Source organism: Pteropus alecto, unplaced genomic scaffold (assembly GCF_000325575.1).
Source record: "Pteropus alecto unplaced genomic scaffold, ASM32557v1 scaffold98, whole genome shotgun sequence".
Classification (NCBI taxonomy): Eukaryota; Metazoa; Chordata; class Mammalia; order Chiroptera; family Pteropodidae; genus Pteropus; species Pteropus alecto.
Window position 1 is genome coordinate 22,146,922 of NW_006443570.1, and position 21,277 is coordinate 22,168,198.

A 21,277-nucleotide genomic window follows, 5' to 3' on the forward strand; every position below is an offset into this window, starting at 1 on the left:
CGGGCGGCCCTGGCCCTGGCCCCTGCCGGCGTCTGCGGAGACTTAGTGCCGCACACTCCTCAACCAGCTCCCGGGACGAGGCGCGTCACAGTCATTTTCTTTCTCTCCCCCCCTCCCGCCGCCCCCCAAAACAGACACTCACACATGCACCCTCCTCCAGCGAAGACCCGGCCCACTCGCTGCTGTACTGGGTGGGTGCGCATGATGGGTTCTCCCTCCCGGTCCTAGGGCCCCTTTGCATCCCCAGAGCAAACCCGACCCTCTCCTTCATACCGGGCCAGGTTGACTCTTCCCCATTTGTGACTGTTTCTCTCCTTTTACCCTCTGTCCGGCTCACGCTACTGCTCTGAGTTGGCCAGTCCCAGTTCTTTGGGAATGGGGAGGCATTAACTGAGCCTGTACTATGCGCCTGGAGCTTTACATGTACTCGTCCTTTGACCTCAGAGCAGTCCTGTCACCTAGGTGTTGTTATGCCCAGTTCATAGCCCAGTCTTCTGAGGATCAGGGAGCAGGAAGGGAAGGGGTTCAAACCCCGATCCCCACTTTGACAAACACTACTCCTAGATGGTCCTAGTGGTGCACTTAAAACCATACCCCTTCCTTCCATTTACCCTTCTTGTCCAGTCTATTCCTGTTGCACCAAGGATCAGAACCTGTCCCTACTGCTCACTTCTTTCCAGAGGGGTTTGCTTGAGAGAGGGCTGCTGGGCCCTGGGGAGACACTGCCACCCTTCCTCCCAGCCCAGGGCATCCCAGCTTACAAGTTTGCAGGGCCTGTGGGGATGAACCACGCGGATGATCTCCCCCGTGGGGATCAGCTCCACTTGTAGTGCCATTCTGCCTGCGGACAGCCAGCGTGCTGAGCACTGAGGCCTCTGAGCAGAATCCTGCCTGCCAGCCCACAGGCTTTGGCTGCTCCTGGAGCCAGGATCTGGTCTCACACTGGGATGGTCACTTGATTCAACTTCAACTCCAGCCCCAGGGGATGTGCCTGGTCCAGCGCCTCAGGACACAGCTGGAGCAGCCCAGGTCTGATTGGGAGGCCTCTTAGCCCAGTGGGTTGGGGCAGGAAGAGGAGGGGCTGAGGGATGGAGGAAATGCCTGTTGTCCCAGGTAACCAGAGCAGCTGATGCAGTCACCCATGGGGGACCTTAGGCTCCAGGACAAAGGGTAGGAGGCCTTCCTCCCCAGCAGTTCCATGGCTGGGCTTCTCCCCTTGCCTACTCACTGGTGTCAGCTGGAGAACACAGAGACCACTCTCCAAACCAGAACGCATATCCTGCTCTAAGCCAAGGGAATCCATCAGTAGGCACTACCCCTCCTGCATGCCCCACCCACTCCCCCAGCTAGCCTGCCTCCTACCGCACCAGGTGAGCCCCTTGAGTTTGGACTTGGGCTGCTGGGGGCTGGACATGTTGGAAAAATGGGGTTGATTAGAGAGGTGTGAGGGCGCTTTGAGGAGCCCCCCGTTTCACCCTCCTCTTGAGCTTCAACCGCTTGGGAAGTTGGTCCCTGGGTTCCTTCTGTGGGCAGCCTTAGTGCTGTTTGCTCCTTACATTTCCATTAGCACCCTCAGGTGCTCCACCCCTCCTCCCCATCCTTAATGTTCTTGTTTTTCTAGCTTTATTGTTAAATCACAGCTGACACTTCCCTGGCCTGAGCCTTTGGGTCTCCAGCCATTCCTTATAGGAAGTGAGAAGGGGGAAGTAGATGGGGGAAAGTGACCTTTCCAGAGGCAAATGCTGGCATGGGAGGGGTAGAGTCCAGTGGCCTGCGCTGGACTTGACAGCCCCTTACGCAGGCACCTTCCTCCAGGCACCCTTCCCTTCCCTCCTCACAGCTTCCCCCGCCCAGGAAAGACCAGCAAAGATTCCTTCCTTCCTCGGGAAACACATCTATCCAGGGCAGGCTCATCCCCGGCAGCCACACAATGGCCCTTATCAGTCGTGGAGCCAGGCACTGAGACCCAGCGCACACCAAGTCTCACATATTTCCTGTTTCCACCCAGAGGGTCAGGGCTGGGCCCAGAGCGGCCATATCCTGACTGCGGCCAAGAGGAGGGAAAGCACTCCCCCTTCCCTTTCCCCTTCCCGCCTCTCAATCACTGCTGGACTCACCCCTGCCAGGCTAGGAGGGGCCCTACAACAGGAAGAAGGGGTAGGGGTGCTTGAAGACTTAAGGGAGAAAGGGAGAGGTGGGCATGTGGAAGACAAACATGGTCCACACCAGGAGAAACAGGGGACCCCTGGAGTCAGGAGCTCTGCGATCCAACCCCAGGGCTACGTTAATCAGGAGGTTACAGGTAGTGTTGCTTTGTTTTGTTTTGTTTTTTTACAATTGTTCTCTCACAATAATCTTGTGAATAGGTATGTTATTTGTATTTCACAGACAACTGAGACTCCTATGTGGATAGAGATGGAAATCTCAGTCAAACCCAGGTCGACTGAATTCCTATTTCTGGTGCTACATGATACCACAGCTGCATGTGTAACTTCAAAAGGATCACATCACTTCTGAGCTGTGGTTTCCTTGTCTTGTCAAATGAAGGGTGCTATGTGGCAGCATCAATGATGGTTGCATGTGAGAAGGAATGAAGTGGGCAAGTACAAGGGTTCAAGGTTCCTCAGATGTGTGTGTGTATTGAAGTTAGGGATAGAGGTTACCATGGGAACTTCGGGGTAGGGGGATCTGAGGCAGGGAGAAAAGATGGTGACATTTTTGGATAGCTTAACCCAGGACCAAGGCTCAAGACTAAGGTGTGAGGGATTGGTGGCTGAGGGATAAGCCAATGAGAGCAGAGTAAATTAGGGGACCAATAGCATAGGTAGCAAGCCTCAAGAGGGCCAGGGATCAAGAGGACCACCATCCCAGACCCTCATCCAATTCCCATGAGGATAACATCTGCCACTCAGAGAGTCTAGTCTGGATCTACAAAGGCCTTGTCTAGAGTTTACCAGGTGCCCCTTCCCACCATCATCAGGAAGGAGTCACACACAAGTGTAAAAGCCATGTTTCTAATTATCCCCCAATATAACAGACAGAACACAGACAGCCATGGCCCACCAGAAGCCAGGGGGACAGTTTGATGGTACATATGGCTTCTGAGGATGGAGTATGGAACATAGAGCAATTAGAGTGTTTATCAGTCTCAGGTTGTAGGATTGGCATGACAGTCATAGAGCAGGCTCCCTGAGGTGTCTTTTCCTGGGAGAAGGGCCACTGAGTCACCAGCAGCTTGAGGAAAGTAGTGAGAGTCGAGACAGCCATGTCCACACAGCACCTGGAGAATGCTCTCTGAAGACCCCCAGGACCAGATTCCTCCAAAACGTTTTGATTACAGCTCTCTTCTCTGAGCGCCTCCACTTCTAGGTCCCAGAGTGGTCTAGAGAGAGGGCAGGTTTCTGGTCAGTGACTATAGGCAAGGGTAGGGGCAGATGAAATTGACTGGGCAAAGACCATCCTGGAAGTCTGTGGCATAGCTCCTCTACCACCTGCCAATCTTTTGCAAGAGAGTAGGTTGGGGGGCATGGTGCCTGATCCACCAGTAGAAGTGAACCTGGGTCCAGTTCTCTGCTTAGGCCCTGGAACTTCCTGGGTCAGATCTCATGAGGGGAAAGGGGTGCAGGCAGAAAGATACCCAACAACCTGCCCACAACTCGTACATAAGAGCCTGGGTAGTGGGGCCCCTCCATCCTGTCCACTTAGTCATACTGCTCTGCTCAAAGCAAGGATCCCAGACACTCTGCCCATCCCTCTGGAGGACAGACAATGAGATGTCAAGATCCTGGAACCCAGTGCTGTTTGTGCCAACCAGTTGATGGAGCCTGTACAAATGTGAGTATCTCCCCCTCCCAGGCAGCCTGAGGCCCAGAATGGTGTGACAGGAATGTAGACCTGGGCCAGGTGGGGCATGTGCCTGGCAGGCCTGCTTGGGCAGGACTGGAAATGTGCGTGGGAAAAATCAAGAAATGAGATGCAGGCTGGAGGGTCCTTCCCACATCTGGTGTACTGTCCCCAGGTCTTCACTGTTGACAAACTAGCTGGTTTCACTAACATCTCAGCAATAAAAACCTGTATTTAAGTGGCCAGTTCCAGAGATCTGGACTGGAGAGAGCACAGGAGTGTGGCTAGAGCTCCCCCTTAGAGGTGAAGGATACTTGCTGCCTCATCAGGGGGCTGGGCCGGGCCCCTACTACTCCTGGCAGTGGTAAGCAGAGCTGGCTGCCAGCTCTGGCCTCCGCCCTGGATTCCCTCTAATCCCGGCTCAGATCCGTGGTTGGGCTTCACCCAGTGGGTCCTCCTGCAAGATGGCGCGAGGCTGGATCTGCAGGGATAAAATAGGCAGTGAGTGGAAGGGGCAAGAGTAGGTTTTCCTCTGCACTGTTCCATTACTCCCATTCCCCAACTGATGTGGCTCCTAGGCCTGTAGCCTCAGGGAACAGATAAGGCGCTCAAGCTCAAGTCCTCTGTGTACCTTTCCCTTTACCCACTAGCATCCCTTACCTTGAAGGGATTGCTTATCCCCACCACAGATTGTAGACTGTTACTATAATAACAGAGTAGAAATTGATCCTCAGTCTCAGGGATATTGTTGACGCTGATATATACCTGGCGGGGAGGATGGACAGAAATGGGGTTAGCTCCATGGCCCTGGGTCCCACCCAGCTTCCAGCAACAAGTTATCCAGCTGTTTGTCCCAGAAGACAGAGGAGGACTCAAGCAAGCCCACCTGCTGGGGATGTGGAATACCTATCTCAGGAAGTGGGGAAGATACCTGGTTCAGCCCGTCACTGGAGGAGACCTGGTTGTCCCCGACCCAGACATAGGACACGTAGTCATTAATGTGGCGAAGCCCCACCTGTGTGAGGGGGGGATTTGGCAGTCAGTGGTCTAGGAGGACACAGGACCTACAGCAAGTCCTAAGATGATGGTCTCATTCCTAGGTCTGGCCATCATACTGTATGCCCCCTCCCCTTCACTGCCAGCCCCTAGGTGGGCAAGGACCCCTGGGGTAAATGAAGGTAAATTCTTCAGTCTCTGTGCCTAGATTCCATGAGCCCTCAGGATGAATAAAGCTGAAGGGTATAGCTGATGGACTCCCTTCCTAACCAATCACATCACCTTGTACAGTCCAATCCAGTCCCAGGAGCTGCTGAGGAAGTCTGGGGTGGAGGAGTAGCTGATCAGAATGTCGTTCTCCGTGGTCCACAGGCCCTCATGCATCAGGGTGATCATTGGGATAAATACCACTGGCTTTAGCTACACACAGGGATGGGAAGGGGGTTGAAAATCCATAGCATCATTCCCTTTTCTGAGATGAATTTCCTTACTGTGCCATTTCAACAAGTCAGGGTCAGAGAGGGAAGGAGGGGCACTAGAGCAGTGGGCACAGAATACCACTAGGCTTCCTGGAGAAAGTAGATTTTGGCTGGCCAGCTGGAAAGAGAAAGGGCCAAAGGCTTGTCAGGGGTGGCTGGCCCTGCCAGGGAGGATGTGGCTGAGGGCCGGGTGAGTAACCAATCAGAGAGCCCAGTACTGAGGGGCAAGAGTGGGGGAAATTAAGGGAGGCAGTTGCTGACAGGTTTAAGAAATAAGCCAGGTAGTTGCTCTCAGGTCTCCGAGGTTACTGACCCAAAGGCCCAAATTCAGTTTTGCAGGGGGAGGGTGCCTCTGGTGAGAACAGCTATAGGCATGTGGAGGGAACAAATGATATAGACAGACAAACCAGTATAAAAAGGTGAAGGCTGAGGGCAGCCAGCAACCTGAAGATTAATATTGCCTTGGTTGTTAGATGGCAGGGAGGGAGCTCCCTTTGCAACCTGATCCAGAGTGGTTCAGGACAAATAAAAAGGAAGTCTTATATCACATAGTAGGTAATAAGCATAATGGAACTCAGCCCCAAGAGACAGACCAAGAGGAAATGGAAACCTATTCACAAAAGGTTTGAACACATTTTTGACAGAGCTATCAACAGCTCCTAAGAAGAGCTGGGATACCTGACCTAGGAGGAAAGGCAATCATGTCCTCCTACAGCTATTCCCTGGGGGACCTACTGACATTAGAATCCAGGGCTGGAGTGTTTGGGGATGTGGCCCAGCACAGCTACTCCTCTGCCAAGTGCCAGGCAGCCCAGAAGTTCACCTCCAAGTCAAAGGTGCCAGAGACAGGCTTATGGTCACTGATGGTGTACATCATGTGGCTGATGTAGCTCCTCAGAGACAGGAAGAAGTCGGGGACTGGCAGCTCGGGGGTGTAGGAGCCAGCATGGGGCTGCCGCTTCAACCTCCACAGGATGCGGTCAGTCCATGCAGGCTTGCGTTTCTTCTCACTGACAGATAGGAAGAATGGGGAGAGAAGAAAGAGTTGGCAGGAGAGCTGTAGGTACCCCCATGAGCTTGCTGGAGCCCCTAATACCAGGGTTTATCAGCAGCCATGAGCCCTACTGGGCCAGAGCTGGAACACAGCATGTCAGCAAGCAGGAGGGTGCCCAACAGAATCAAAAGTATGCTGGTCTTTGTCAGATTCAGCCAAAGGCCTTTAGTACAGTACATTTTTATGAATGAAATTGTGACTCAGAAACATCCCATTTCAAAGCTTTTCCTATTTCTTGAACAAAAGCAACAGATCAAAGAAGTAGAGCTTTGGATTTTGGAGTTAGACAGACCCTGGGCTGGAATTTGGTGCCTCCCTTACCAAAGGTGTGACCTTAGGAAAGGAAAGGGAAGCATTTAGGGAATGCTCACTACATGCCTGCGATCAGTTCTGTTTATTTCACCCTTTACAGGTGGGGAGGTTGAGTCTTAGATGGGAAGTAACTTTCCCAAAGTCATACAGCTACTGTCTGAGTGGTGGAGCCAGGATTCAAGGCCAGGCAGCATGACCACAGAGCATGTGCTCTAAATCACCTGGCCAATCCTTCTTAGGCCTCAGCTTCCTCATCTGTAAAACGGAGATAATAACAATAGTTACCTTATAGGGTTCCTGAGATGATTAAATGAGATAAAGCACAGAAAAATGTTTACCATAATGACTGGTACAAAATAAGCTCTCTGTAGGCACTGCCTATTATAATTCTTTGTTCTTGAGTCAACTGAGCGCCCTCCCACTTGTTCATTACCAGCTTCCCTTAGGAGCGTGAGAGGACCTGCAATCTTAGAGACAAGAGTGCTTTCTTCTCCTAGGTAACTGTAGTTGCCTCAAGATAGGTAAGTCTCTGGCTCCTAATCTAGCCCTGTGCACGCAGCTACTGGGCATTCTCTAAGATGGACTAGGCACCCAGGCTCCTCCCTCCATGTGGAGATCCTGAGTCTGAGAATGGGGTGGGGGAACAGTTGCTGTTTCTAGGTTCCTCTCCCTTGGTTTTGAATGAACCCACAGAGTAGTAAAGCCTGGTCAGGTGATTCCCTACTTTAAAACCTTTAAGAACTCTTCATTGCCTCCAGAATAAAACTCAAGTCCCCAAGTATGGTTCAAGGTGCTCAGGAATCTGATGCCCCTGTCCTTATCTCTCATCACTGCCCAATCCCACCCAACCCTGGTGACTCTCTCAAGCCTCAGGAACTTTACTTTGGAAGTTTTTGCTGGCTGGGACATCCTTCTTCACCCAGAGGGTCCCAATTTCAATACTGTCTTTGTCATAAAGCTGTCCCTGAGCTCTTCCTCCCTACAAAGCATTTACATCAGTACTTTTACAATTATGTTATATTGTAGTTTTGTTTCCCATCAGCATATTAATTAGTGTGTGAAACTGGAAGGCAAGGACTGGCTCTTGGAGACTCCAGTGTATCCTCAGCATTATTACAGAGCCTGGCACATAGTAGCTACTCGACAACTGCTTGTGAACCCAAACTAAAAAAACCCAAGCTTGATCTCTCTCCTCAAAAATGCCCTTCTAAGCTTATACAGCTTTATATGCTTATAATCAGTTTGCAATGCTATTTTTGTCTTTTGCTTTATTCAATTACTATTTTAAATAAATATTTCTGACATACTGCTGTCACTTCAACAGTATGCAGTTTTCTAGCAATAGAGGCTGAATGGCGTCTCAGTGGTGAACTCTGATGCTAGAGTCAGAGACCAGCTGGGGAAGGTTTGCCCTGTTATTTAAGCGCCATGTGGTTAATTAAGAGCCCCATACCATGCCTTATGCATCTCTTCTACCTGCCTATTCTTGAGTTATATCTTTTTATAATAAACCAATATAGTTAAAAAAATAAATAAAAAGACTATGTGCCCTTAGGCAAGTGACATCATCACTCCCTGGCTCAGTCTCTTCAACTGTAAGATGTGGTGATAACAGTACTTACTTCAAAGACTCATTGTGGGGATTAAATCCAGTAAAGTATATCAAGGGAGTGGTCAAGAAGTTACAGTAACTGGCTAAACCACATTTGCTTGGGCCTCTTTGGCTTGTTTCAGCTGTTCACTCTTCTGAGGAGTGTTCAGAGGACATTGGAATGTGGTTATTTCCATCCCAGACACTACAGACACTGAATCTCTGAACCAACCTGGGACATTCAGTGCCTAGCAATGCCTAAAACTTGGTAATAAACCACCGGAATGTATCATTCCTCCTTTTATAGCAGTCCCCCTCCCCAAATCCCCTTTTATAGTTAAGAGCCCAGACTTGCTGTCACATCAGCATCTTCCCCAAGTCCTGACCACAGCCTGTCTCTCGTTCCTCCTCAATACCTCTTAGCCTGTCTCCCTTCCCTCCTTTTCCATGGCCTAGTCCAGGCTCTTCACTGGGCACCTGTAGTACTAAGTCTTTCAATGAGATTTACTGAGCCATTATTATACTCTAGGCCAGCTGAGAATCCAATAAATGAAACTGACAAGATCCTCAAGGAGCTTGTTTGACGAACAAAACAAATAAGCAAAATAAATGTGTGTACAAATTAAATATTACATATATTCCCCCAGTTCTCCATTCCTAATAATATAGCTAAACATGGGGTCCTTCTAGGCATTAGGCACTGTGACAGGTGTCTCACAGACTGTTCTAATTCTTCTGACACTGGAAGAATGTTACAGGTCACATTTTTCTCTTACAGGACACTGAAGTCGAGAGAGGTCATCTGGTCCAGGTGGAAGCCAGACACTTGCCCAGGACTGCCGACTATGAAGTCCCTGCTCCTTCCACTGCACTACACTGTCTCCTCCAGCTTGCCTCATTGTGGCCGATTCACTGCAGCCAGAACTGTCTTACAGTGTGTGTTAAACAGAACAGGACTCACAAATGTTTTTTGGTTGAATGGTCATGCCTGAATACAAGAATTATTTCTGGAGATTAGTACATCTTTACTTTTGCAAAATTAAAACCAAGTAGCTCTGCAAGATTCTCTTGCTTTAAGAGCCTAGAAAACTGAGCCAATTTACTGACTCAAAAGTAGTGATGTGTTCCATTTCTGGGTCTGAGAGCACCTAGATGGCTTCTAAGTGTCTCATTGAACTCTGGACATGAGTCTTGACTAGACTGACCATAATATCCTCTGCTCATTGCCTAGCAGAGAGGCTGATTGGGTTCATGTAATGAAACCCCATTGCAATCCCTGACTTTAACAGGATTTCCTGCCCTCAGCCCTTTCACCTCCCCTGTAATGGAGCTGACCTCAGTTCTCATTACATCTTGGCTCAGAGACACTGTTGTGCCTGAGCAAAGCTGTGTCCCATGCTCTGCATAGTCACTTTGTATGGCTGGGTCAGGCTCCACTCAAGGTACCTCTTGTCAGTGTTGACTGATCGAATGCCTGCCTTTTCTGCCAAACTCCGCCATCTCCCTGACAACTCTGATTGACTCTTCCTGGCTTCAGCTGCCTGCCTCCTTACCATTCACTTCAACTGCCTTCGGCACTTCCACAGAGTTCTGGAACCTTCTATTGGCCAAATCCTGAACATGACAGTGTTTACTTGGATCTCTTGCTGTGGGTGGGTCCCTCTACTAGAATGGCTGCTCCTTAAATACCACAGCTTTTCTTTTTGTCCTCTCATGCTCCCAATGAAAACATATGCCTGGTACTATGTTACCTCCCGGGAATGGTCAAAAATCAGATCCAGTCTTTGCTCCAGGCATTCACAGTACAGCCAGAAAGGCACCCTGTGTCTTAAAAGCAACATTGAAAGCCTAGTGTGTACAAGGCTTGTGGCAGCATAAGGGCAGGAGAGAATTCTCAGTGAGATGGAAGGGTAGGTCAGGGAGGGCTTTTTAATAGAGATGATGTCTGAACTGGTTTTCAAGGATGAATACCAGTCTGATTAGACAGGAATGTTTCTGCTACCTATGTAGGGCTCAAGTCCCAGCCACTGCAGGAACTCCCAGCTGCCTCTGACCCCTGGCCCCAATGAGTGATATTTCAGTTATGATGTTCTCCTGTAATGTCCCCTGTTCCTGTACAGACCTTCCTTCGTCTCCTGGGATCTAAGCAAGGGGTAGTGCATGGGTTTGTAGTCACATAGACTCAAGTTCAAATTCTGCTTGATCACTTACTCTGATACTGCCTTAGATATTCCAAGACTCAGTTTTTTTTTTGGTAAAAAGTTAGTAACAACACTGTCTACCTAAGGAGGATATGATGCTAATTAAGTGAAGTGATGCAGGCAAAGCCCTTTGCACAATGCCTGGCAATAAAAAGTGGTCACCCACAATGTGGATTTTATCTATTGTGTGGAAATAAGTATCTGCCTCCTTCATAGCAAGTCTTTGCTGTTCTGATCCTGCCCTCCTTTTTGCTGCTGCTGGCAAAACTAGCTGTGAATTCGGAGGTACTATGGGCTAGAGGAAAGCCTCATGAACCACAGACTCCAGTCCAGAGAATCAGGTCTGAGTCCTGGCTCCATCATCACTAGCTGAACCACTTGAGAAAGTCCTTTAACATTTCTGAGCTTCTTTACCCAATCTCAGTCCCTGCCAACTGCAGCTTAGATCCAGCTGTTTGCAAACACTTCCAGTCTCCTAGTGGTTTCCCTATCATACCTTGGGGGTGGTAGCAAAGAGACACCTGGCTATATGGTCTGTCAGCAGCTCTCTTCCTGCTGTTAGCGGCTCTCTTCTTGCTGGCAAGTGAGGTTTTAAAGTCAATTGGTGGAGGGTCCCAGCCCCCAAGGCCCCAGTTTGTCCCACCAAGGCCTTACAATTTCTGTGACTCTAATTTCCAATGGTTGGCTGGGGAGACTGGCAGTCTCTCTAGCTGTGGACCTGGGCCAGCTAGAGCCTGCCCTCTTACCTCCTTTCCAGCCTGCTGTTGCCCAGGCTGGACCCTGTTTCCAGTGTTCATAGCCTCTTCTTGTATGTGTTACCCTAGCCATGACCCTATTGTCTTGCTCCACACTCCTGAAATGGCTCACCTTCAACTCCTTCCTTGGCGGGGACACTGTGGTTCTGCCTTACCACTGCCAGCACTGGGCCACCAGTTCTACCTCTCACCTTGGCCTGGCTGTGGAGATACCTTTTCACCCACTAAATCCCAGAGGCCTGGACTGCCCTGGAGGACCTCCTATTTCCCTCATAAGACAATCCTGATAGGAGAATAATAATAAATGAAGGAGCTGCTTCAGGTGAAACAAAAAGCTCCATAACAAGCTCTTCTTTTCCTTCAGAGATGAGGATCCTTTCCCTAAGTTGGGCCAGGGACCTCTTGCCAGAACTGCTTTTGCCTCTCTCTCTAAGCCTAAGGTTTTGGTGGTTACCTGGCCCCTTCTCAGTTTCTTAGAAAGGTTTTCAGTGAAACTACCAGCCAAAGACCTGAATCTAAAAATAATAATAGCAGTTATCACAGTGCTTACTGGGTGCCAGAAATTGGGCTATATATATGCAAGGTCTCATTCAATTCTCAACCCACGAGGTTGATACTATTATCACCATTTTATAGATGACAAAATTTGAGGCTTAAATACCTTGTCCAAGGTCATGCAGTTGATGCAGAGCTGCGCTTCTAACTACTAGATGCACTGTCTCTATATTGTTCCCTATTAAAATTCTCCACTGACAACTATTTCTTCACCTTCCTAAATAGTACCTGACCCACTCACAGCTGGAGCAGGGATACTTAACACCAGTAACTGGCTGAGCCAAGCTCCCAATCTGGGGAGGATCAGCAAGCCCTGGGGAGTAGGGGAAGGGGTTCCAAGAATGCTGAAATGCAGCTCCTCCTAAATCAGGAAACAGCTACCTCCATTTCCCCTCTGGCCCTACCTGCCCTGCTGCCCAACCCCCATCCTTGTCAGCACCGGTTCCCCCTCCCGCTCTTTTTGAAGACAATCTGGGACAGCTCTCACAGTCAGTGCCTCATGAGGGGGTGGGAGGGGCCGCTCCTGAGAGGTGATGGCTGGATCTATTTCTGCCTCCCTAACACTTCTATTTATGAGGCATCTCCCCTGCCACTAGGGCCCACACGGTCTGACTTCCAAGGCCTCCTGGCCCCTCATTTCCTCCTCACAGACTAATTCCAGATCTATGGCAAACTGTTCATCTCTTGGTGGAGCCCCCTCACCTAGTGTCATAGTTGTCGGAGTTCTTATCAAACTTGTAGGTGGGCGGGAAGTGCAGGGGGCCTTCCTGGAACTCCCGGAGCAGTGGGTCTTGTCTCTTGGCAATGTTGAGCTGTAGAAAAAGTCACAGTCCCAACCTCCCAATGGTCCTGACCCCATGGCACAACACCACACTCTATTTAAGGGATTGGCACATGCCATCATGGTAGGGCAAGAATCAAGCAATGCCACTTCATTTCCTTGCAGCCCAGTGGCAGCCTCAGCACCCATTCCTACCCACCCCAGGAGAGCAGCTGAATCCTTTTGCAAACATTACCCCATAGTCCCAGGGGAGGCAGCTGCCTGCCATTTCCCAGTCCTTGGACTATAGGGACGAGGCTTTGAATTCCATTCCTCTAGGAGTCACTAGAAGACATGTGTCAGAGGAAAGGCTGGGGTAACCAACGTCCCCCAAATAAGTGATATTTCATCCTCTAGGAGGCAAGTAAGCCTGGGGATGGGAAAGACGACAGGTATACAAGGTTGGTGAACAGCAAGCCAAAGCCCTTCTTGTTCCCTATGCTAATGCACGCCCAGCAGCTGTACCCTCGTTCCTCCAGATGAAGACCAGGCCCAGACAGGGCTGGTTGCCCCACCCCACGGTGTGAAGCCCTTTTAGATTCCTCCCTACTCAGGAACAGGGACTTCGAAGGACCAGGAACGTAGAAGAGGAGCTGGGGAACCTGAGCAATGCTCCACACATTTCATGTTGGACCTCTACCATGGGCTCAGATCGCCTCTCTGGACCCTCCCCACCCCTCCCCTCCCATTGGTACCTGATCTTTCTGCCACAGGTCAGCGTAGCACCGATTTTTTATGGACTCCCGAACAAAGTGCAACCCAAAGTCTTCGATTCGAAAGTTCATGTCTCCAAACCAGAGAATGAGGCTTCAGAAAAAAAGGAAGGCAACCTGAGGTTTGTGATGAGTCCAGAGAAAGGAGAAGCAACAAGTGGCTCAGGCTTGCTTACTCCAGGGGCTGTACGTGAGAAGCCAGATGCTGGGAAAGGACCAGGTGAAGACCAGGAGCAAGTGGTAAATGTGGAGCAGGCTCTAGCCCTCCCTCTCCCTCAACTGGCCATCAGGCAAGGCTGAGAACCAGCCCTTCGGGTGACCTCAGGAACCATGGAGTTTTTAAACTGAGATGTTCAGAAGTGTCCAGGGCTTCTAGGCAGTGCAGAGGAGCCAGGGAAGTGGAAGGGAAAGGGGTCTCCAAGCAGGCAAAGCTGGATAAGAGAGCAGATGGGGTATCAGGGATGAGGCCAGGAGAGCAACACCGATAGCCTCTGTCTGGGCAGCAGTGACTGGGCAGAGGACGCTAGCCTGGGCGGGTGTAGGAGAGAGGGCAGGGGTGACAGTTTGCAACCACATGCTCACTCATGGTCCAGGATGTTGGGGATATCATGTCTCCCAACATTCTGCATCTCCAGGATCTGGTCGAAGTGCTCCAGCCGCTGGTCATTGTTGGCCATGTGGGGGGGCAGGTGGCAGTTGATGATGCTGACATAATAGCCGTAAAGCTTCAGGCAGATGTTGACACCCCCTTTGTTCCCCTGGTAGGACAGGTGGGCAGAAGGGTAGGAAGATGCTCCGGGTGGGACACACCTCTCTTTTCCCATCGTAGGCCTGAGAGGAGATGGTCTCACCTCCCACAAGATCTCCCAGGGCCAGACACTCAGCTTCCCAGAGTGACCTCTCCATCCACAGAGCCCAGCTCACTCAGCCTGAGGTTTCAGGATGCTAAGCAGTGCCTGAGGCAGGGGAGCAGGTATACAGGGCACTAGCCTGGCCAGAATGCCAAGATTCATCTCATCCCCTTTTCCCCTTGCCCAGATCTAAAGCCACCAGCCCTTCCCAATCCAGTGATAGGTCTCCCAGCTCATGGCTCAGATAACCTCAGTCCTTACCCAGTACCCGTAGAAGCCAGTGGGGATGGATTTAGTAGAGATGATCTGGATAAAGGGCAAATGCTGATGCTTGGCAAAAACCAGTAAAAGGAGCCCCTGCATGCGGACAGAGGAGACCTGCAGGACACAGGAGGGCAATGGTCATTCATTTCCCTGCATGGGCCAAGTGTGTCCCTGCCAGGCCCTGTGCCACACAAATGCCCTGCCCCAGGGTCTCTGGTAGTTCAGTTCAAGTCTCAGCTGCCAAATGATGCATTCTAGGAGCTGAGCAAATTTCAGTTTCTGTTCCTGGGCCTGGGGGTGAAGGAAAGAGAAGAAAAGGCTGCCAAGGCACCCTGCCATCAGGAGGGCATGGACTCTTGTCCTAACCCCATGCATGCCTAGGTACCCCCTCACTGATGCCCTCCTGAGGTTCTCTGGCTACTTTTGGGCCACCACCCCTGTGGGCCAGGGCCTCAAAGAGGAATGCAGCCATACAGGATAGTGGCTAAGGGTACTGACTTTGAAGTCAGCCAGATCTGGGTTCAAATTCTGATTCGGGTTTTTAGTATTTGATACTGGGCATGTCTCTCAGCCTATTTTCTCATCGACAGAATAAGAATCTATCTCGTAGATGCTGTAAATATAAACCTGCAGTTATTATTATTTTTTGGTTTAAGGATTCTTAAATGTAAATGCAGAGAAGGAAAATGAGAACCTTCTCGGGTGCTGGAAGTATTCTGACTCTTGACTAGATGGTGGTAACATGGATGTATGCACATATAATAATCCATCAGATTTTACACTTAATTTCTGCATACATTATAGCTCAGTGAAAAAAATTAAGAAAATGCTCCCCCAAAATAACTATAAATGGTGAGCAGCTGGATGCCCACAGAGGCAATGCAGAGAGGATGAGAGTGAGTAGATTGGGATGCGTTCACAGATTGGGGAGAATAGCTAACATCTCCTGAAGTGCTTCAAATTACATTTAATCTTTACACCAGCACTATAAGGAACCACTGTTCCTGCTCTACAGATGAAGGACTGAGGCTGAAGGAGACCAAGGAATAGGACTACCTGGATAACAGCATCGAAGGACTGGGACTGTCAAAACCTCTGCTGTCTGCAGTCCTGGAGGTAGGGTGGGCATGAGAATGGACCATAACCAGTGGGGACCCTTTATCTCAGCCTCAGGTTGTCTGCATCTACCACTTGAGTAGCTGTTTCCGGAGCATGAGGTGCAGAGGCCAAGGAGGAAATCCCCGGGTGGGGAGCGTGTACTGGGGCCTTCCAGGAATTATGAAACTTGATCCCGCCGGCCAGGAGCTCTGGCACAGTGGTGGAGTCAAAGCAGGGGGAACCCCAAACCCAGGACTGAGTGAAGGAGGCGTGAGAACCGAGGGTTGGGCAGTAGTTACTACAACTGTGTCCACAACCCCACCCTCCACCCCCAGTCTTGGCCTCTCTTCTTCACATGCACAACTGATAATGAAAGTGGGGGAAGGGCTGGACTCTAAGGGACTGACTCCCAGGGAACGGATAAAGATTCAGGAAGAGTTTCAAGTTTATTTCTAACCCACGGAGCAGGAGCAGGTTCGGGCCACTTTGTGAGGGAGCAGGGAAGTGGGGGCAGGGGGAAAAGGGTAGAGATGGAGCAGGAAAACTTCAGATTGGGAGAAAGGGTAGGGCTGTGGGGTGAAAAGCAGGAGATCTGTAGGAGATTTGTTAGAGGAAATGAAGTAGGAGGGACTAAGGAAGGGCTAGGAGCCCTGGAGCCAGCACAGGGAATCGCCCTGGGCCTTTCAACCTATAGCTGGTAAACTCCAGCCTAAGAAACAGGCTGCAAGCAGGGCTCGCCCCTTCACCTTGATTCTTGGCTGGAGGAAGGAGGGCATCTGCTTTGTGTGCCAGGCCTTTAGGCTGGGAGGCGGCATGGGTAGAATGCATTATGTGCCTGCCACAAGCTGAGCTAATTTCCTTGGCTCAATGCCATCCTACCAATCTCTTGCCAGTTAGCTGAGGTGCAAGGAGGGCTCCACTCTAAGGAAGGGAGTCGGGGGGGGGGGGCGTAAAAGAAAAGTAGTTCTGCCCTCCTACAGGATCTAGCTTTATCCATGTCTAGAGGAAGAGGCTGCAGTTTGATCCGGAGGGAGCCAAAGGCTTGGGGGCTGGCATTTACTAGCCTCAGCAGCAAGACCAAATCTTGTATTCCCTCCTCCCGGCTCTCTGCCCTCCTTGGGAGGACTCACAGCTTTTGCCTCAGCACCCTTAGGCAAACTAGAGTAACAGAATTAAGTCTGAAGAAATCCAGTCACCCAGAGAAAGGATAAGAGAACTCTGGTATTTTCAAGAAGCCCTGCATTAGGAGCTTTGAATGGGACTGTGTTTTATCCCTCAGCTGTGAAAGGCAGAAAGGTGAAGATCAGAAATCTAGAGCATTCCTGTGGATTCTCCAATGGTCTAAATATTCCCCAAAGAATAACAGCCCTTCAGACTGACGACCCTTTTCCTCAACACTTATCTCCCCTCTACTATTTTCTGGGCTCCTGAGAATGTGAGGTGCCTATCTCCCATGATCAGAGGACACCCTCTGATACCAGAAGGTTAGCCCTGGGATACCTGTCAGGCTTAAAGCTCACCACTATAGCAATAAAATATAGTAGTTAAGACCATGGGTTATGAAGTTCGAAAGATCCATATTCAAGTCCCAGAGAGCCTGTGTGACCTCTGAATCTGTTTTATCTAAAAAATATCCATATTTCAAGAGATTTGTTAAGATTTTAAAATAATATATACAAAAAGCTTATTTATAATGCTTAAAACCAAGTAAGAATTTGATCAATGGTATTAATTTTTATTATTATACTCAGATTTCAGGCAGGGCATGTGAGGAGAGATTGGCTGGGGATGGGGTAGGTACTGAGGTGTTAATAAACCCTGCAGCCCCTCCCAGAGGAATTCTCCCAACCCAAAAAATATCTAGGTGTAAATGAACCCCTAGGGTCCCAGCTCAGCTCCAACTAGCTTGGAAAGGCACAAGGTAGGCAGGAGGCAAGTATAACTGAGGTTTAGGACATTAATGAGAAACAGCATATAAGCCTGAGTGGGAGACTGAAAGGCTGGGAATTAGTGACAAGAGGTAAGACACATGTTCCAATCGTCCATGAACTTGAAAGTTACCTTGATGAAGCTGAGAGGGGAAAGCACTTCCATGAAGAAACTGCTCCATGGGTCTTCAAAGGCAGTATCAGAAAGGAGGCTCATGATCCCACAGTTCATTTCCTGCAAACTGCCCAACCCAGGTCAGAGGCTTTCCCCCTGGCCTGGAGGGTACTGCCTCTGCCACAGACATTTAGTACTGCCCTCAGCAGACTTTCAAGCCTTGGGTTCCCATGACCACGATCTCTCCTTCCCTTTGCTATTGATCACCAACCCTTTGCATTGCTGACCCAGGACGAGAGACACTGACTGGCCCTGATGCAGGCTGAAAGCTCCTAGCCTTCAGACTCCAGAGTAAGGAGAGGACAGTTATGGCCGTTCCCCATGGGAACATTTGGGACTGGTCAGGCTTACCTGATCTCAGATATAGGGGTGGGTGAAGGGGCCCTGCAGACACCTACCCAATGACATACATGTCCAGATTCAGGTTCTGGTTGTTCAGCTGAAGCAGATCATTGAGGTCTAGAGGGGGTGCTTCAGAGGCTATATTCCATGTCACGACATGTATGCTGTAGAAGGAATGCAAAGTGAAATCATGGAGGAAGGAGGATAAGACCTTGTCCAGATAATGGACAGAGGTCTAGGACGGCTAATGGCTGCACCACAATCCACTGCAATCATAATGGGAAACATGAATTTCTGCGCGTGGTGGTGGGGATGAGGTGCTGAATTATAAGCCCTTTGTCTTCACCTTTGTCCCCCGATGCAGGAAAGTCCCACCCTGGATTGGCTCCTCCATGCAGGCCCTGGCAGCACTGGTGCCGCTGACACTAGGGGAGAACTGCCAAAGTAGGCCCAAAGGTTTTGGGGTCGGGCGAGGGAAGAGGTGGATAGTCAGGAATTTATTAATTTCACCAGTCATTCACACTGCAGCAATTATCTATGGCTCAGTCAGCAACTTCTTAATCACTATTCTTCAACCTGAGGGTTCCTAAGACCACCAGAAAGATTCTGGAGGTTCGGTTTTCACCTCATGAGAGGATTCAGCACAAGATGAGAATTTCAAAAATAATAGAGATAACATCACATTTTGCCAAACATTTCAGAGAGCTTAAGGAGAAGATTCTAAATAACAGATTTCTCAACATCTCTCTCAAGAGTCTATCTTGGGAAGAAGTCATCAGTTGGATAATATCCTTCATCTCAGCTTCATATGTGCCCTAGGGAAGCAACAGAACTAGATCAGCAGCTCTCATTAACACTGGATCCCATCAGAGGCTTAGGCAATCTCTTCAAGGGAATAGTCACAGCAACACTCTAAGGAGGCCACAGACTGCTGAGTATGGAGCAGGCAGGGAAGGGCTACAAACCCTGCAGAGACCAAGGACAACCATCAAGCCTCAGGTGAGTCCTAGGTACACCATGAGGAGGAGGATCTGTAGCAGGGAAAGATCTAAAATGGAGGAGAGTACAGGGCATAGAGGAAAAGGGCAGGATGTCTCAAAACATCTCTTCACCAGACCCTGTTCTTAGAGGTCCGTGTTCTAAAAAGCACATCTTGAAATTCTTGGCGGGCTTAAAGCAACTTCCTGCCCCTCCCTGTGAATATCAACAAAACGACACAAAAAAACACCTTTTCAGGCACTCAGCCAAAGATTCCGTGCTTAGTTAGTTTACGATCTCCCCCTGCTGTCCAACAGAGGATTAAGAAAAGCAGCCCTTTTACTCCAAGGCTTCTTGTTTCCCCAGGGACCTGCTCTAAGTGAATGGGGATCCAAAGTCGGATTTCTCGCACAAATTCTCAAGTCGGACGATTAGCAGCAAATACTTGCATCGTGACCTGCACTAAGATGATGATTAACATTGTTCCTTGTTAAAAAGCAAGCATGGGACCAAGCTACATCACTTCGTGAAAGGCCCTTATTTAAATCTGATTTCGGATTTCAGGTCACAAGGGGATCAGGCAGAACCCATGATGTAAGTGCTGATCAAAAGCAAGAACAGGTTTCTAATCTAGAGCCGAGGGTAGAGTGCTTTACTTAACTTCAAACAGCCCAACACTGCTGCCTTTTCCAAAGCCAACTGGGCACCAGTTCGGGGCGCCCAAGTGGGAACTAGCTTGGCGGCTTGAGTTTGGAGGGGGCGCGGGGCTCGGACCCAACATAAGCATCTTGACACTGGCCTCATTTGAGAGACCCTCTGAATTTGAAGCAGCCCTGTAGGTCTGGTCCCTCCTTTCCCTGTCTGGTTCTGCCCCAAATCCACACAGCCCCGACTGGGTGAAAGGCAGTGATCGCGCCTAGAGGGGGCCAGCTGTCTGCAGTGCTTTTCTCACCTGAGCTTCCTGCCACTCGGTTCGGTCGGCCTCCATGGATTCACGGTTGCCATCGTCCCCACGCAGTAGGCAGGCCGACTCCAGTCTCCCCGCCCCAGCAGGTCCTGGCCGGATCAACACCCTCCCAGCGGCAGGGCCCGGCTAGCTCGTTCTTGCCGGATTGTTTTCCTTCCGGATTCTGGACCTCCGCCTTGGCTTTCGTAAGAGGCGTGGCTTGGGTGCACGGAGTGCTCTGGGTGGTGACGCCCAGGGAAGAGGCGGGACTTCCAACGAGCGCGAAAAGGTGAAAGGCTGAGGAACGAAGCTTAAGGCACCCGGACGTCAGAGAGGCGTGCCCTCGTGTCATCGAAACCCGACGCAACACTGCTCCGCCCCGCGTGCGGGCTGCGGCTGCCGGGCGCCCAAGGCACGAGCGCCCCTGTTCCAACCCATGGCTCCCAGGGTGCTCCGCGCGAGGCCGACTGGGAGCAGCCGTCTTCCGGGAAGCCGTCGCCACACCCGCGAGAGCATCCTCGGCCATAGTGGGTTTCACTTATTGAATCCGAGGTCTCTGAGCTCCTTCCAGCTTCCCAATGCCTAGAAGCCCAAAGGGCGAAGTGAGGGGAAACAGTCCAGCCACTGTCCTGCCTGTAATCCAGTCTCTTTCCCCCACCCATCTCCAGGTAATCTCATATTGGTCACTGAGTACCTCCATTCTTATTTCTTCTCCAGGTCCACTTTCAAGTGTTTTTTGCCCTTCAAACAAATTAGGACACCTATTAAACTTTGGACGTTGGAGGGTTCCTGGACTCAGAAAATTAGCCGTGAACGAATGAAGTTACTGCCTCTATATTCTGACCAAACATGAAATTATTTACTTTGCCAAGTAAGATTAACTACGATGTCCTTCAAATCACTGGTTCTTAATATTTAGGATGGGAGTGGGGAGGACAGTGCATGGAATTCTTTGAGGATCTAAGAGAGCGTGACTTTCCCCAGAACACAATTTTACAAGGATCTTCATGAGGGTCAGACCCTGAAGCAAGGTTAAGAACTCCTACTTGAAGTGTTTTGCTTGGTAGGATGGGAAAAAAGAGGGAGACGTGAAGAGGAGGGGAGATAAAAGCACAAAGGAAATACTGCCAGTAGGACTTGTCCAAATTATTTTCAGATATGTGATGTCTGCATAAATAAAATGGTCGGGGGTGTTTAATTTACAGAAATCCACCTGCAGAAATTTTCAGAGATATCTTATATTTTTTCCTAGTCCTTCCCAGGTAAAATGGGGGGCAAAAGTTTGAGGATATCTAACTTGTAAAATGGACATGAGGACATCACCAATAAGCTCGACTCCAGAAAACTCTGTCTAGGATTTTATTAGACTTTTTTTC

General features: G+C 49.9%; 2 protein-coding genes and 1 long non-coding RNA gene across 4 annotated transcripts in view; 1 reads left to right on the forward strand and 2 right to left on the reverse strand.

The window, feature by feature from the left end:
• Positions 1–1,048, reverse strand: part of MYO1C (myosin IC) — a 22,217-nt gene extending 21,169 nt beyond the window's left edge. The window contains exon 1 of the mRNA XM_006925059.3: positions 762–1,048. Coding sequence (XP_006925121.1) covers positions 762–836 — 75 coding nt within the window. The 5' untranslated portion in view covers positions 837–1,048. The remainder of the gene's footprint in view (positions 1–761) is intronic.
• Positions 1,049–2,998: 1,950 nt separating this feature from the next.
• On the reverse strand, positions 2,999–21,120 carry INPP5K (inositol polyphosphate-5-phosphatase K). Of its 2 annotated transcripts, XM_006925060.3 has the most exons (12): positions 19,908–21,120; positions 18,034–18,141; positions 17,594–17,702; positions 14,432–14,548; positions 13,902–14,077; positions 13,302–13,413; positions 12,489–12,598; positions 6,142–6,328; positions 5,122–5,259; positions 4,775–4,858; positions 4,504–4,608; positions 2,999–4,324 (listed from the first exon to the last, which is right to left on the reverse strand). In XM_006925060.3, the coding sequence occupies exons 1-12, from the start codon at positions 19,958–19,960 to the stop codon at positions 4,265–4,267; spliced, it is 1,359 nt and encodes a 452-aa protein (XP_006925122.1). In that variant the 5' UTR covers positions 19,961–21,120; the 3' UTR covers positions 2,999–4,264. The 2 variants fall into 2 exon arrangements, with proteins under 2 accessions (XP_006925122.1, XP_024897351.1); XM_025041583.1 differs by lacking the exon at positions 4,775–4,858.
• On the forward strand, positions 3,696–9,368 carry LOC112473124. The gene is made up of 2 exons (XR_003043917.1): positions 3,696–3,834; positions 7,121–9,368. It is a non-coding gene; the product is annotated as an uncharacterized LOC112473124 (long non-coding RNA).
• Positions 21,121–21,277: the final 157 nt, after the last annotated feature.